The sequence below is a fragment of the Nicotiana sylvestris genome, chromosome 4 (assembly GCF_000393655.2).
Source record: "Nicotiana sylvestris chromosome 4, ASM39365v2, whole genome shotgun sequence".
Taxonomy (NCBI): Eukaryota; Viridiplantae; Streptophyta; class Magnoliopsida; order Solanales; family Solanaceae; genus Nicotiana; species Nicotiana sylvestris.
This window is the reverse complement of record NC_091060.1, coordinates 169,682,322-169,696,133: the sequence shown is the minus strand read 5'-3', so window position 1 is coordinate 169,696,133 and position 13,812 is coordinate 169,682,322. Positions and strand designations below refer to the sequence as shown.

The window sequence follows — 13,812 nt, the reverse complement described above, 5'->3', positions numbered from 1 at the left end:
GAATAAATATTGACCTTTGTATGGTACTTGAAAACTTGTATTTCACTTCCTTAAAGTATCAGTGGAAGAAAAAGAATAAGAAAAAAGCACTATAGCATAAAAGAAAACAAAATGTTTTATGCTAATTCACGTACGGAATGTTCAGAATGTGTATGGAATTTGCCAATTCACGTCAAGAAAGTGGGTGGATTCTTTCATATCAAAAGCTTAATATCCTCCAAAAAAATTGACTAAAACCAATGTCGGCCCTGATTGTTTATTACTTTCCACATATAGTAGAAGACATAACTTATAATGTGAACCCCACCCCCACCCCCAAAAAATGAGGGGGGGGGAGGGGGAGCTTAACTTTCAGAAATCATTTGGTTCGCAAATAAGTTTTACCGGGATGATAATATGAGAATCATAATACGAGAATTAAATAATGATGAAATTATTTTGTAGATATACTTATCGGTAGATGTTCGATTCATTAAACCAAAAACAAAACATGCGGGGAATAGCATATATTTCTACAGATTCATAGTGCACCATGTGCAGAATGTTCCTACCAAAAGGATTACTGCTAAACATATTGCATCAGTTTCAGGGCAAAAGAAAGGTGGCAACTATAATTATCTGCCTATTGGTAAATCCGGAAACACAAAACAGACAATGATGTGGAAGCTACTTTAGCAAATGCTAAAATTTCTGTTTGGTTAATATTCCAGTGAAAAACATCATAGTTAACTCAGAAAGTAAGGAATATGGTTCACAGTGTGCCATGAGAAAAGATTTGAGCATAGGGAAGAAATCAAAATGCATTCATGAGATCGTTTTGACTCATAATCAAGTGGTTTTAAGCGTATAAAAAAGAAAAAGAATCAAAGATATAGGTGGTTTGGGTATTAATGTCTTACTGTCGAGTAAAAACCATATCCAGGTTGCCATGTCTAATTCAGTCGTGTGACAGTGAAAAGAAAAAGGGCAGTCCGGTGCACTAAGCCCCCGCTATACACAGGTCCGGGGAAGGGCTGGACACAAGGGTCTATTGTACCCAGCCTTACCCTGAATTTCTACTAGAGGCTGTTTCCACGGCTTGAACATGTGACCTCCTGATCACATGGCAACAACTTTACCAATTACGCCAAGGATCCCCTTCTGACAGTGAAAAGAAGAACTCTAATAAAGGGCATAAGCTAAAACCAGAACTAGAAAACAACTATAGATGATGTAGAATCAAAAGGTATCGAGACAGAAGCTAGAATAGTGAAAAGAAATGAGGCATGCCAAAGATTAATATCGAAGCTATGACCTTTTGGTCATTGGTATAGGAATTAGGAGATGCTGATTTAAAGCTTAGCATTTCCAGTTTCAGTAACTAGACCCTAATATTGAATCCAGATGTTGGTATGAATTCTTATCAACCAAATGTTAAATCCCTTTTGAACAGGCTTTATGAGTCTTTGAAATAAGTCTTAAAGAAACCAAACAATCAGTATAGTATGAATAGTTATATACTATTACCATGCTAATCAATCTAGATAAATCTTCTAATGGTTCTTTCCGAAACGAGGATATGAGGATGCCAAGATACTTTAATCTAAGCTTAAGTATGAAGTGAAAAACTGGTTCAACCATCTATAATCAGCCCAAAAATCATAAGTCTACAATATAATCATTCCAAACTCCTCGAAAGATAATAGTTCACCTAGGAGTGTATTCACAAAGACATACTGATACCGATAGCACCAGAGGAGTCAAATAGATGTGAGGGCTTCATATAATGTTCTACGAGATGCAAATGACAAAATAAATGCAACTGAGAACCTATAGCAGGGGAAAGGAACAAAGACATGAACTTATAAGATTCTTATTTCAAATTTTCTTTTAGAGTATACCAACAAGAAAGCAGTGTTTAATAGGGGCAATCTATAGCAGGGGAAATGAAGATAGACATAAACCTATCAGTCGAAAACACAGTTTAACATGCAATCCTCCAAATAGTACTTTCTATAGTAAACTTCTAAAACAGAAGTGCACCAGCATAACAGCTTAGAATTTAGAGCACCTGGCTAATCCAACCAAACAGAAGAACATACGCCAACAACTTTCGGCACTTATAACACCCTTACGTTCATCTTTAGCTTATCAAGCAATGGCTGAAAGGATCGGCCTTTCCCATCAGAGAAATCACGTTACAGCAAGATTTCCAAAACAAGTTTTGTTCAGTTTATTTGTGGGGGGGGGGGGGAAGGGATTAAACCATGGAAGGCAGCTCATTTGATAAAATTGTCAGTGAAAAGTGTGATCAATGAACTACGTGTAAATCCAAACTGATAAGCCACATAAATTCTCGGTATTCATTCTGTTCTATTTATGCTCATTTCATTCCAATAGTTGGGAGTAATGATACCAATTAAGAAAATACAGATATTCTTTGCATTTAAATGAAATACTGTAACAATTTGAATCATAGTTACCACTAAAACACAAAAATAACAATATGTAGAACAAAGATTCAATCTTTATACTTTCTTTTTCAATCATAGAATTAGTTTAGAAGTTAAACTATCAAAATACAAAATTATTTTTTGTGTTCATTCTGCTCTATTTAGGCACATTTCACTCCAATAATTGCAACAATGATGCCAACCAACAGATTACACTTTGCATTCAAATAAAATGCTGTGACAAACCTAACAAGATCAATCATACAACTACAGCAATTTGAGGGGAGCCTTGGCGTAACCAGTAAAGTTATTGCCATGTGACCAGGAGGTCACGGGTTCGAGCCGTGGAAACAGCCTCTTGCAAAAATGCATGATAAGGTTACGTACAATAGACCCATGTGGTCCGGCCCTTCCCCCGATCCCGCTCATAAAGGTAGCTTAGTGCACCGGTCTATCCTTTATACAACTACAACAATTACTACCAAAACCCAACAATAACAAGAAGAACAAAGAGTCAATTTTTATACTTCTTTTCATATCATAGATTGAGTTCAGACGTTAATCCATCAAAATACAAACAAATACACAGAAAACCCTCTACTTTTTTCAACAATTTCATACAAACAGAGGGAAAATTATATAAGCCGAATATTGTCTACTTCTTCTTAGTAGCTTTCTTCTTCTTAGGAGGAAGCACAATCTCTCCTTTGAGGGTAGGAATTTGCATAATCTGTGATAACCCACTAAACTTCTTCCTGAATTTCTCAACCTGGTCAGCATCCACAAGTAGCGCCGAACGACTACCTAAGTAAAAAGGATGATTACCTGACCAAACATCAACTGTGTACTCATTCTTAGTCCCACCTGTTGTCATCACCTGCTCTCCGTTACAATAAACCTTAGCATTGTCGTAGAACTGTGGGTGTATGTCCTTCTTCCTGCAGCTCCACCTCATCTCATTGCTCCCAATTCCTACCTGCAAAATTCAATTTTCAATTATCATAATTTCAATTGTAAACTAGTTTAATTTGATTATTAGTTGCTAATATAAAATTTTAATAGGAGAATACCTTTTTGAGGGAAAGTGGAGGAGGAGAGGCATTTTTTTGGAGGAAACTGTTGGAGAGAGTGAGCGCCATTGTTGGGTATTTTCCAGAAAATGAATGAGAGATGGAGAAAAGAGCAATGGATTAGAATGCTTATCTGAGATTACTGGGCTGGCTAATGTTACGGGCCAGATGTTTACTTACCTGGGCCGTCAATGGATCCACGTTTCTGTAAAACAGATCACTTACAGGACTAGCCTGCAAAAATTGCAGAAATATAAAAGAAAAATTAACCTAAATAGCCGTCCACCCAACCACTTAAATTAAAAATAGCTGGCATATATATATATATATATATATATATATAATCGTGTATAATTTATGTATAGTGGCTAGAAAAAGTAAACAGTAAATACAGCTAGCTATTTGTACAAAAATCTGATCTTTAATTTTTGACCCCCATTTGTCCCATGGGCACAACTTTGAAGGTCAAAAGCTAAAAATATTACTCATGGAGCAAGGTCAACACTTATTTTTTTTCTTTTCCGCTTAAAAAATTGACGAGGTATGCTTGGTTGTGACTTGTGGGTCACATTTTCCCAAGAAACGAAAATAAAATAAAGTGTAAGCTTACGGCCTAATAAGGATTCAAGTTAGGGATTGTTTTGTTGTACAAATAGCCGACGAGATTTAATGTTTAGTTTTGTAGATGGTATATCATAGATTATACATTAATTATATATGAATTATATATCTGCCGAATATTTTTAGTTTAAGAGAACGGGTGAGCGGTTATAATTCTTCTTTAAGTTAACTATATTGATTGTGTAAAAAAGAATTTATACTATCAGTATATTTTAACCTATTATGTACAAACGGCAATATAAATAGTATTTTAAGCCATAACAAACTAACAAAGCACTACAATGCTGTCTCTGGTAAATAAGATGTTAAACAGTTTGCTAAAAAAACATGTTGTAACTTTTTTTTTTTTTCACGTATAACTTAAAGCTAAAATCTACTTCTTGGACTGATATTAACCACCTCTAAGATAATTAAGAGTCCACTCCAATCTTTCTCAAGTGTTAGCATTTTGATAATAGTGATTCTACTCTCTTTAATTTCCATGATTAATCTTGTCCCTTGCCCTCTTCCACTTCTCTACATTCACTAGCCTTGCATACATTTTTCTAATCTTGTTAAGTCTTTGGGACTGCTGCAGTATTATTTCAGAAACAGAGGGACTCTCACTGAAAATAATCTCATATCCATCTCTATATAAATCCATTCCTTCAGATAATAGTTGCCAGAATAAGCCGCCGGCCGCCGCGCCACCACCTTTAGCTGACCAATATATACTGGAATAAACTGTGTTGAAGACTATGTCTCTCTGTTCAGGTGTGAAACCAGCACCTTTGTATGTTTTACCAAACTCAGCAAATATAAGAGGTTTCTTGAGAATTGATTGAGCATCTTGAATGTGAACGTTGAGCCAATCGTTTAGGAAATTAAGTTGGGCTTCATCATCTTGCCCAGTCAACCTACATGAAAATACCATGTGAATTGTAAAATTTCATGACAGAAATGTATTTAAGTTTTAAGAAAAAAAAATGGTATTAGGTATGGTATTTGGTATTTTATGATAAAATGCCGAAATTCCGATACCGTACTGAAATATATATTATATTACACAAAACACATATTATCAATTATAACATAAATATAAAAAATCTAAAATTTTACTTTCCTTTATTTTCAAAGTTCATCAATTAACTCTAAACAAGTAACAAGACATTTCTAATGATCAAATATTCTTTTATGTACAATTTTCTCTATTTGGGTCAATATTTGCTAGTTTTGGACAAAATTTTTGTCAACAAACATTTTCAGTTTTGTATTTTTGAGTACTTTAATTAAGAATATTAGAGTGTATGGCTTTATGCACTAGTTAGTATTCAAACCGAATAAACCGAAGTAGGCGAACCGAATAAACCGAAACTCAAAGGAGAAAAACCGAACCATACCGAATTTAATTAGGTATGGTATTGGTGTAGGATTTTAAGAAACCGAATACCGAACCGAAATGTCTAAATACAGTACCATATCGACCGACGAACACCTCTGGATCAAACTTGACGTAATTGGTAAAGTTGTTGTCATATGACCGTTAGGTCACGAGTTTGAACTGTGAAAACAGTCTCTTGCAGAAATACAGAGTAAGGCTGCGCACAATTGACCGTAATGGTCCCGTCCTTCCTCATTTTTTACGAAAAATGACTTTCGTCGTACTAAACATGCTAAAAACGAAAGCTAAGAGAGAGGCTATTTGGATAAATACCATTGATCAGGGTATGAGTGAACAGTGGCAAAATCAATCTCTGGAATTTGATTATTGGCAATGAAATCTGTTCCAACTAGGAAGTTTGGATTATTTTGCTGCTTCTGAGCATCTGAATGTCCATAAAATCCTTCTAGTCCAGCTTCTACTAGGTGATTGTTGTCGATGGATTTAATATATGAAGCCATTTCTGTAATCCAAGTCTGTAAAACAAGTACAACTGATTAAATTACTTTCAGTCTTAATCATGGAAATTAGTACCAAATATTGCATCCTACATTACAACTAACAAAGTCACAACTAAATTGTAATATCCGCACTGAGGTAGATCTCCACATAATATGCAATAGTAGGGGTGCACTCACTGACCATTCTCGGAACTAGGGATGTTTACATAAATAGCCGGCCAGATTCATTATTTGAATTTTTCTAGCCGGTATATACAGATTACACTAATTATATGCTGTTATACTCATATATGGATTAGATTACACTGATTTTTAGTTTAAGCAGTTGGTTGGAAGGCTATTTATGTTAACTAATTCAATTATATATGTAGTTAAAAGTCTTTAAAATTTACCCCAAGTCAAGCACATTGTCACAAAAGATGGTACTACCATTATGTGAAAACTGATTCACTACCTAATTCAGATAGGGGCTAAATAGGTAAGGATTCAGTGCCTAATCCTACTAAGCTATCACAAGAAAAACAGGACTTTCCACTAAAGTTTACCAACTTCTAACTGCCACAATGAGAGGCTGAAAATAACACTTGATTTTGGCATGAAGTTATCTTTATAATCCACAATTTATAATTATGTGGATGGACAATATACACATAATAATAGCAGTAATAGTTGAATCTTTCAGTAAACTCAGAGCATTCACCATTTCTCTCCTTCACCTTACTAATAAAAGACTTATCTGTAAATTATCTCTAACATAGATATGTGAATTTCTTTTTTAAGGCAAAATGAAGAAACTGGGGATTTAAAATTGTTAATTTTCTAAGACAAAAAAGAAGAAAAAAGTGTTATTACCTGCATAGTAATTCCTGATGGATCTGAAGGACATCTGGGCTCATTCATAAGCTCCCAAGCCATTATTGTAGGATCATCTTTGTATGCAACTCCAGTTATGCTGTTTCTTCTTGTTAAAACTGCCTATTTTATCAACCAATATTATTGATGGAAAAACAAACCATATTTTTTTTACTTCTAACATAATGTTTAGCTTTAGTTAGTCAGAAAACAGACTGTTAATACATGTGGAAAGTACAACTTTTAAGCAGCACCGGAATATGTGGGCAAAATTCATTTTGTGTCGCTATATATTATATTTTGTATTCCTTTTAGACAACCCAAAAGCATAGTTTCACTGAACACAGTCTCAAAATTAAATTCAAACTACTTATATGTACATGTCACAATTTACCAGAATAATAAAACAGGCAACTCGTTATAACAGGTAAAATTATATTAATAATGAAAAAAATTACGTTGTGAATGAGTTAAATTTAATTATATAAAGGCTCTTCTGTCATTTTTTTTTCATAGAATAAAGGTAAAGAAAACAAGGCAAAATTTGCATATTGTACCTTAATATGGTTTTTGAAGTAGCCCTTGACAACATTGTTTGAAAAGAAATCATCCTCTGATTGTAAGGATTCACCCTGACTTTTTGCCCATTCCACATATTGTTTTCTTCCTCCAAAATCCTTATAGTTGTTAACCAAGCTCAAGATTAGCTTAATCCCATTTTTCCCAGCTTCAGATATGGCAAAATCCAAACCCTTCCAAAAAATTTTAAAAAATATCAGACCTCATTAACTCAGAGAGTAACACATAATTACAGCGAGTGAGCTTTTTTATCGTAAGGGTTCAACTGAACTCAATATTTCGATCATAAATTTATATGTGAAAAATAACGAAATTTCAATAAATATTAGATTCTGAACTCATAATTCCAAAAGTATGTAAATTTGCGTACTAAGAATTGAAACCATCAAAATTTAATTCCTGAATTCACACAACATTCTTAATGCCAAAAAAAATAAAAAATTCTCAGACAAACAACAACAGAAACAACTGCAATCCGGTACGCAGACTTTACCCCTAAAGCTTGGAGGAGTAGAGAGGTTGTTTCTACCGGCAAAATTCTCAGACAAAAATATTAGAAAAATAAAAGAAAAAATACCTGAAACATTTTTTCATTGTAGGATCCAGGATAGTACTGAAGAGGTGAATATCCACCATCACTAAAAGCCCAAGTTCTTCCAACAGTAAGGCCATGGTTTGCAGCTTCTTGAAGAGCAGAAGAAACTTTATCTCTTTGGGATGAATCAGAGGCAATATACATAAGCCAATAAGCATTGAATCCATTTGCATAAAATGGACTCTCATTTAACATGAAATGCACATCTTTTGTTGTTATAAATCCATCCCTTACCACAGCTGCTCTAACATGTAAAAACAAGTAGAGGAACAGGAAAAAAAGACCCCATATCTTCATCTTCCTAAATTAATGTCAGAAAATTGAAGATTATATCTCTCTTTTTCTCTCTCTCTAGTGACTCAAGGAAAGAACTTAAAATGATCAGTTTCAAACAGGGAAGGGAAAGTCCATAAAAGTTAACCTCAGGCTGTTCATATACTTGTCTATTTGCCGGCATATCTCTGTAACAACAACCCTATATAACAGTCATCCGCTATAAAAATTTAGTTTTTCTCGGAATTAATTTTTTATGTTTTGTTATAATATATGTCCTCTAGCACTTCACTATAACATTCAAAAAGTATCGGAACAAATGTGATTATGGAGATGTTACGGAGAGGTTTGATTGTATGCAGTTTCTTGACTATTTGATCCCATTTTTTATTTTCTTAATTTTCACTCTTCGCTAAAATTATCTTTAGTCTATATTCTTTTCTTTACCATTAGTGAAAGTTAAAATATTATAATTGTAGTTTATTTTGTTTCACAAAGTAATTATGAGGATCTTAATAAAACCATAGAAATTGCGTAATGGGTATAACAGTTGGAAAAAAAAATGGCATGGAAAATTTTAAAGAAGAGCTTCTATCTGCACGTTACAATCATAAATGTTATGGACAATAATGATTTTGGACTACTTTTTTGGTAAAACGAAATGACTTCCTTTTTCTTCCGTGTTCTTTACAGAATAGTTTCTTCTTGTAAATGGTAAAACAGATTTTCACCGTACCAGAAACGGTAAGCTGTGCTATAAAACCTACGATGGAGCCATGTTCTCATTAATAATAATAATAGCTTTCAAAATATCTCATCGTATTCATTGAAATGAAGGCATAACGTACCATTTCATAATGCTTCTTGTTGTTGGCTCAATTCCATATCGTGATGATCAAGATTAATATCTTTCTCTTATTTTTTCTTGTTCTTTTCTTTCTTTTAAAACTTATTTTAATTTGGAATAAGCCGGCAAAATAGAGGGTAAGTGAAAGGGAAAAAAATAAAAAGATTTTTATAAATGGATTTGTAACCATTGGACTACGACGTCATGGCAAACCAAAGTTTTTATTTTAAATTCTGCTCGAGCATTAGTCTAGTTTATCAAACTCTTTGTTCTCTCTGAAATGGTAAAATTGTGGTTCAATTTTGGAATCAAAATGTTGCGTTCTTTTTAGTTATCTTGCTAAAGGTGTTTTTTTAATTTAGGTAGAAGTTTGGTAGTGAAAAAAGAATTACTAGAAGTCATGATTCTTTCATTTATTACCCAAATAATCAAAATATTTTGGGGTAAGTTAATCTAACACAACCAAGATACTAGAAAAGTATGGAAAAGTGGGTAGGTTAACAATTAATCATCCCATGCGCCAAAACCTTGGCCAAAAATCACGGCAAGAAAAACTAAAAATTAACTGGACAAATTATCGCACAAACCACGGATATACTAAGTCAATGTCCAAGAACAAGTTATCTTTTGCGTGTCTTCTGATTATCATGTTTTATTTCATTGTCTCATTTTTTTTCATAACAAGCAAGGAACCAACAAGGGTCGTGGTCGAGTGATAAGTACTCTTTCATCCTTAACCAGAGCTCTCGGGCTTGAGCTCTAAGTATGTAATCACTTCTGCTTTATACCCAAAGTTGCTAGTTGAACAACAATTTTTTTCCTTTTGCTACAGGCTACAGCCATTCAATACTGGCCATACTAATTCGGGCTCGCGCCACAAAAAGTCTATTACGAAGGTTTGGTATACTCCACAAAAAAGACTGCTCGAGCTCGAGATTTCTAATCAAATTACCACAATCCTTTAGTGGTAACTAAAAAGAAACTACTAATACGGACTAGAGAATAAGGACAATAATTTGAAGAATTCTCACGAGTGTCAAAGAAAGGTCACGGGGTGCTTATGAGTTCCGAGGAAGGTTGCCATATAATGACAATAAACTTGTGCAGGTTAATTCCAAACTTCAAATTAAGGTCGACATTGCTTTTTTTTACCAAACGTAGGTTGAACTTTGTCCACAAAACTTTTGTGATTTACGATGTTACAGAACATAATTGACAGCCTAAAAAGTAAAAGGAAAATAGCAGGATTATAACCAGTAACCAGCTCCATCTGGCACCTGAGAGAAGCAACACAACCTCTGAACAAATGATGTTCAGGACGGCAAGTGTGTTGAAATTGTTTTTTTTTTCTGTCCACTATTTCCAGTAGTATCCATTATAATCTTTATGCATGCACAAAAGGCCAGAGCCTAAACTTTTTTATGTGCATAGTACATGCACCAAGTGCAATAATTAGACAATTAAATTACCTACGTTTTGGTTTACATTTTTTAATGGCATAATTATTTTCTGGCCACTTAAATTTGCACCGAATTTTAAAGCTGATACACGAACTTACATTCTTCTCATTTGAACACTCAAACGCACATATCCGATAACTAATAAACCTATTTGACCGTTGACTATGCACATGTGACAGTAACAGAGATGATGTGGACAAGGTATGTGCAAGTCACAAAAATTACGCGCGTGACTATAATAGTTTTGATTTAAAAAAATCTAAAACTAAAAAAAAATACAAATTAAAAAGAAAGAAAATAAACCAGGCTCACTTCTCCAATACCCCAGAAATTTCCTTCACCCCATGTGTTCTTTTTCCCCATTGTCGTCCGCCCCCACCTCCCCATTCTTTTCTTTCTCCCCCTCTCTAATCTACCCCCTCCTCCTCTTTTTGTTCCAAACCCAGGCAGACATAGTGAAAAACAAAGAAAAACAATAAATTTTCTCCAAAAAAATTATTTCAATCCTTTGTCTTACATTAACTCCCTCTCCCCTTTTTGTATCCAATCTCATACCAGGAGACAAATAGAGAAAACATAAATATTAGCGGAAAATTATTAAGTTTTGGGTAGAAAACTCCATTTACGGAAGCCGACTTTTCCCTCTTTCTGATTTTACCATTTATGTCCTTCTTTGACATAGCCTAGCCGGTTCACCATAGTATTGGACGGCCTCCATTGTTTCAAAACCATGGATTCCTATTGATTTTTTCTGAAATTTCAAAATTAAATTTATTTTTTTAGTCTAGCCATGAGCATAGCGTGGTATTGTGAACACTACTAGAAATTCAATAAAAAGCAACCACAAAAAGCGATCAAAGTTGGTCGCTTATAGGCCTAAAAGCGACCAAACATACTTGGTCGCAATATTGCTGGTCCCTTTATTTTAGGGACGAAATTTGGTCGCTAATTAGCGACCAACTTTTGTCTCTAAGGTAAAAGGACCAAACATTCCGGGTAAGGACTATAGCGACCAACTTTGGTCGCTTTATTATTTTAATAATATAATTTTGGCGACCAAAGTTGGTCTCTAAATGTAAAATATGTTATTTATTTGTTTATTATTAATCATAAAAAAGCGACCAACTTTGGTCTCTAATCCAAATATTATATTTTAAAATCTGGAAAATAGAGACCAAGATTGGTCGCTTTTTTATTAATTTTTTAATTTTTTTTAAATAGAATAGCGACCAAAGTTGGTCGCTTTTGAGAAATCTGGGTTAAATAGCGACCAAGGTTGGTCGTTATTGCCCAGAAAATTGTTTTTTTAAGGGAAAAGCGACCAACTAGCGATCAAAGTTGGTCGCTTTTCTTGGTATATTTTTGGCAGAAACTGCCTGTTTTGGCAGCTACACCACCTACCAGCTTGCCAAAAATCCTAAACAGGCATTTTATGCCAACAACAACAACAATAAACAACAACAACAACAATAAAAAGCAACAAAGTATAAAGTTCAATAGAACTAACGCAATAAGCTAGCAAAACTAAGTTAACGCTAATTACAAGCCCATTCGAAAACTGGTTCTATTGTCTAGTTCAAAGTATATAAAGTATTCAAGGAGTGTTCTTTCAGCATCCTCGTCCGAAAGTTGGATTGCCTCGCCCAACTCATTAGGTGGCTGACTGCGTATGAATTCCCCCACATCAGCTGTGAAGCGAACCTATAAGAAAAATTATATTGAATTAGTATTTCAAAATTTATATAAAAGTAAATCAAAATACTTAATGAAAAGTAAAAAACTTACATGTATAGTCGAGGCTCGACCCTCGACCCACCTTTCTGGATCAGTCTCTTTCCTTTTCTTTACAATACGAGTCTCATTGAATAGCTCATCTTACTTCATTGGCATCATAAAGTTGTCTGGTGGCTTTGGTGATTATCCTCGTGGTACTATTACACAGGATTAACTTAGATATAGAGAGTAACTTGTATACAGTACCTGACAGGGTGTGCCTTTGATCAATTGTTGTTCTCATTAGCGACAATGATGATAAGAAGGCAATGGCATGTGTTTCAAACAGTGATGGTGTAGGTAAGAATTTAACATTTCCTAAGCAGATAAAAGAAGAGGTTATAGAGGAATTCTCTACTTCCTCTTGGAAAATGAAGTAGAGAATTCCTCTATAACCTTTTCTTTTATCTACTTAGGAAATGTTAAATTCCTACCTACACCATCACTGTTTGAAACACATGTCATTGCCTTCTCATCATCATTGTCACTAATGAGAACAATAATTAAAGGCACATTATGCCAGGTATTGTGTCTAAGTTATTCTTGGTGGAAGTTGCAATTCATATCCTAAAGGTTCAACTCATATCCACAAAAGTTCAAGTCATATCCTAAAATTTCAATTTATAAACTAAAATTCCAATACATAAACTAAAAGTCCAATTCATATCCTAAAGGTTCAATTCATATCCTAAAGGTTCAACTCATATCCACAAAAGTTCAAGTCATATCCTAAAATTTCAATTTATAAACTAAAATTCCAATACATAAACTAAAAGTCCAATTCATATCCTAAAGGTTCAATTCATATCCTAAAGGTTCAACTCATATCCACAAAAGTTCAAGTCATATCCTAAAATTTTAATTTATAAACTAAAATTCCAATACATAAACTAAAAGTCCAATTCATATCCTAAAGGTTCAATTCATATCCTAAAGGTTCAACTCATATCCACAAAAAGTTCAAGTCATATCCTAAAATTTCAATTTATAAACTAAAATTCCAATACATAAACAAATATCCTAAAGGTTCAATTCATATCCTAAAGGTTCAACTCATATCCACAAAAGTTCAAGTCATATCCTAAAATTTCAATTTATAAACTAAAATTCCAATACATAAACTAATATCCTAAAGGTTCAACTCATATCCACAAAAGTTCAAGTCATATCCTAAAATTTCAATTTATAAACTAAAATTCCAATACATAAACTAAAAGTCCAATTCATATCCTAAAGGTTCAACTCATATCCACAAAAGTTCAAGTCATATCCTAAAATTTCAATTTATAAACTAAAATTCCAATACATAAACTAAAAGTCCAATTCATATCCTAAAGGTTCAATTCATATCCTAAAGGTTCAACTCATATCCACAAAAGTTCAAGTCATATCCTAAAATTTCAATTTATAAACTAAAATTCCAATACAT

The 13,812-nt window shown here is 33.7% G+C and overlaps 2 protein-coding genes across 2 annotated transcripts; both read right to left on the bottom strand.

The window, feature by feature from the left end:
- Positions 1 to 2,941: 2,941 nt before the first annotated feature.
- LOC104233516 (large ribosomal subunit protein bL31c) lies at positions 2,942 to 3,611 on the bottom strand. Its single transcript, XM_009786918.2, has 2 exons — positions 3,503 to 3,611; positions 2,942 to 3,408 (listed from the first exon to the last, which is right to left on the bottom strand). Exons 1-2 carry the CDS (start codon positions 3,569 to 3,571, stop codon positions 3,088 to 3,090), a joined length of 390 nt encoding a protein of 129 aa, XP_009785220.1. The 5' UTR covers positions 3,572 to 3,611; the 3' UTR covers positions 2,942 to 3,087.
- Positions 3,612 to 4,358: 747 nt separating this feature from the next.
- On the bottom strand, positions 4,359 to 8,433 carry LOC104233515 (mannan endo-1,4-beta-mannosidase 7-like). Its single transcript, XM_070172356.1, has 5 exons — positions 8,013 to 8,433; positions 7,414 to 7,608; positions 6,857 to 6,979; positions 5,817 to 6,019; positions 4,359 to 5,019 (listed from the first exon to the last, which is right to left on the bottom strand). Exons 1-5 carry the CDS (start codon positions 8,325 to 8,327, stop codon positions 4,596 to 4,598), a joined length of 1,260 nt encoding a protein of 419 aa, XP_070028457.1. The 5' UTR covers positions 8,328 to 8,433; the 3' UTR covers positions 4,359 to 4,595.
- Positions 8,434 to 13,812: the final 5,379 nt, after the last annotated feature.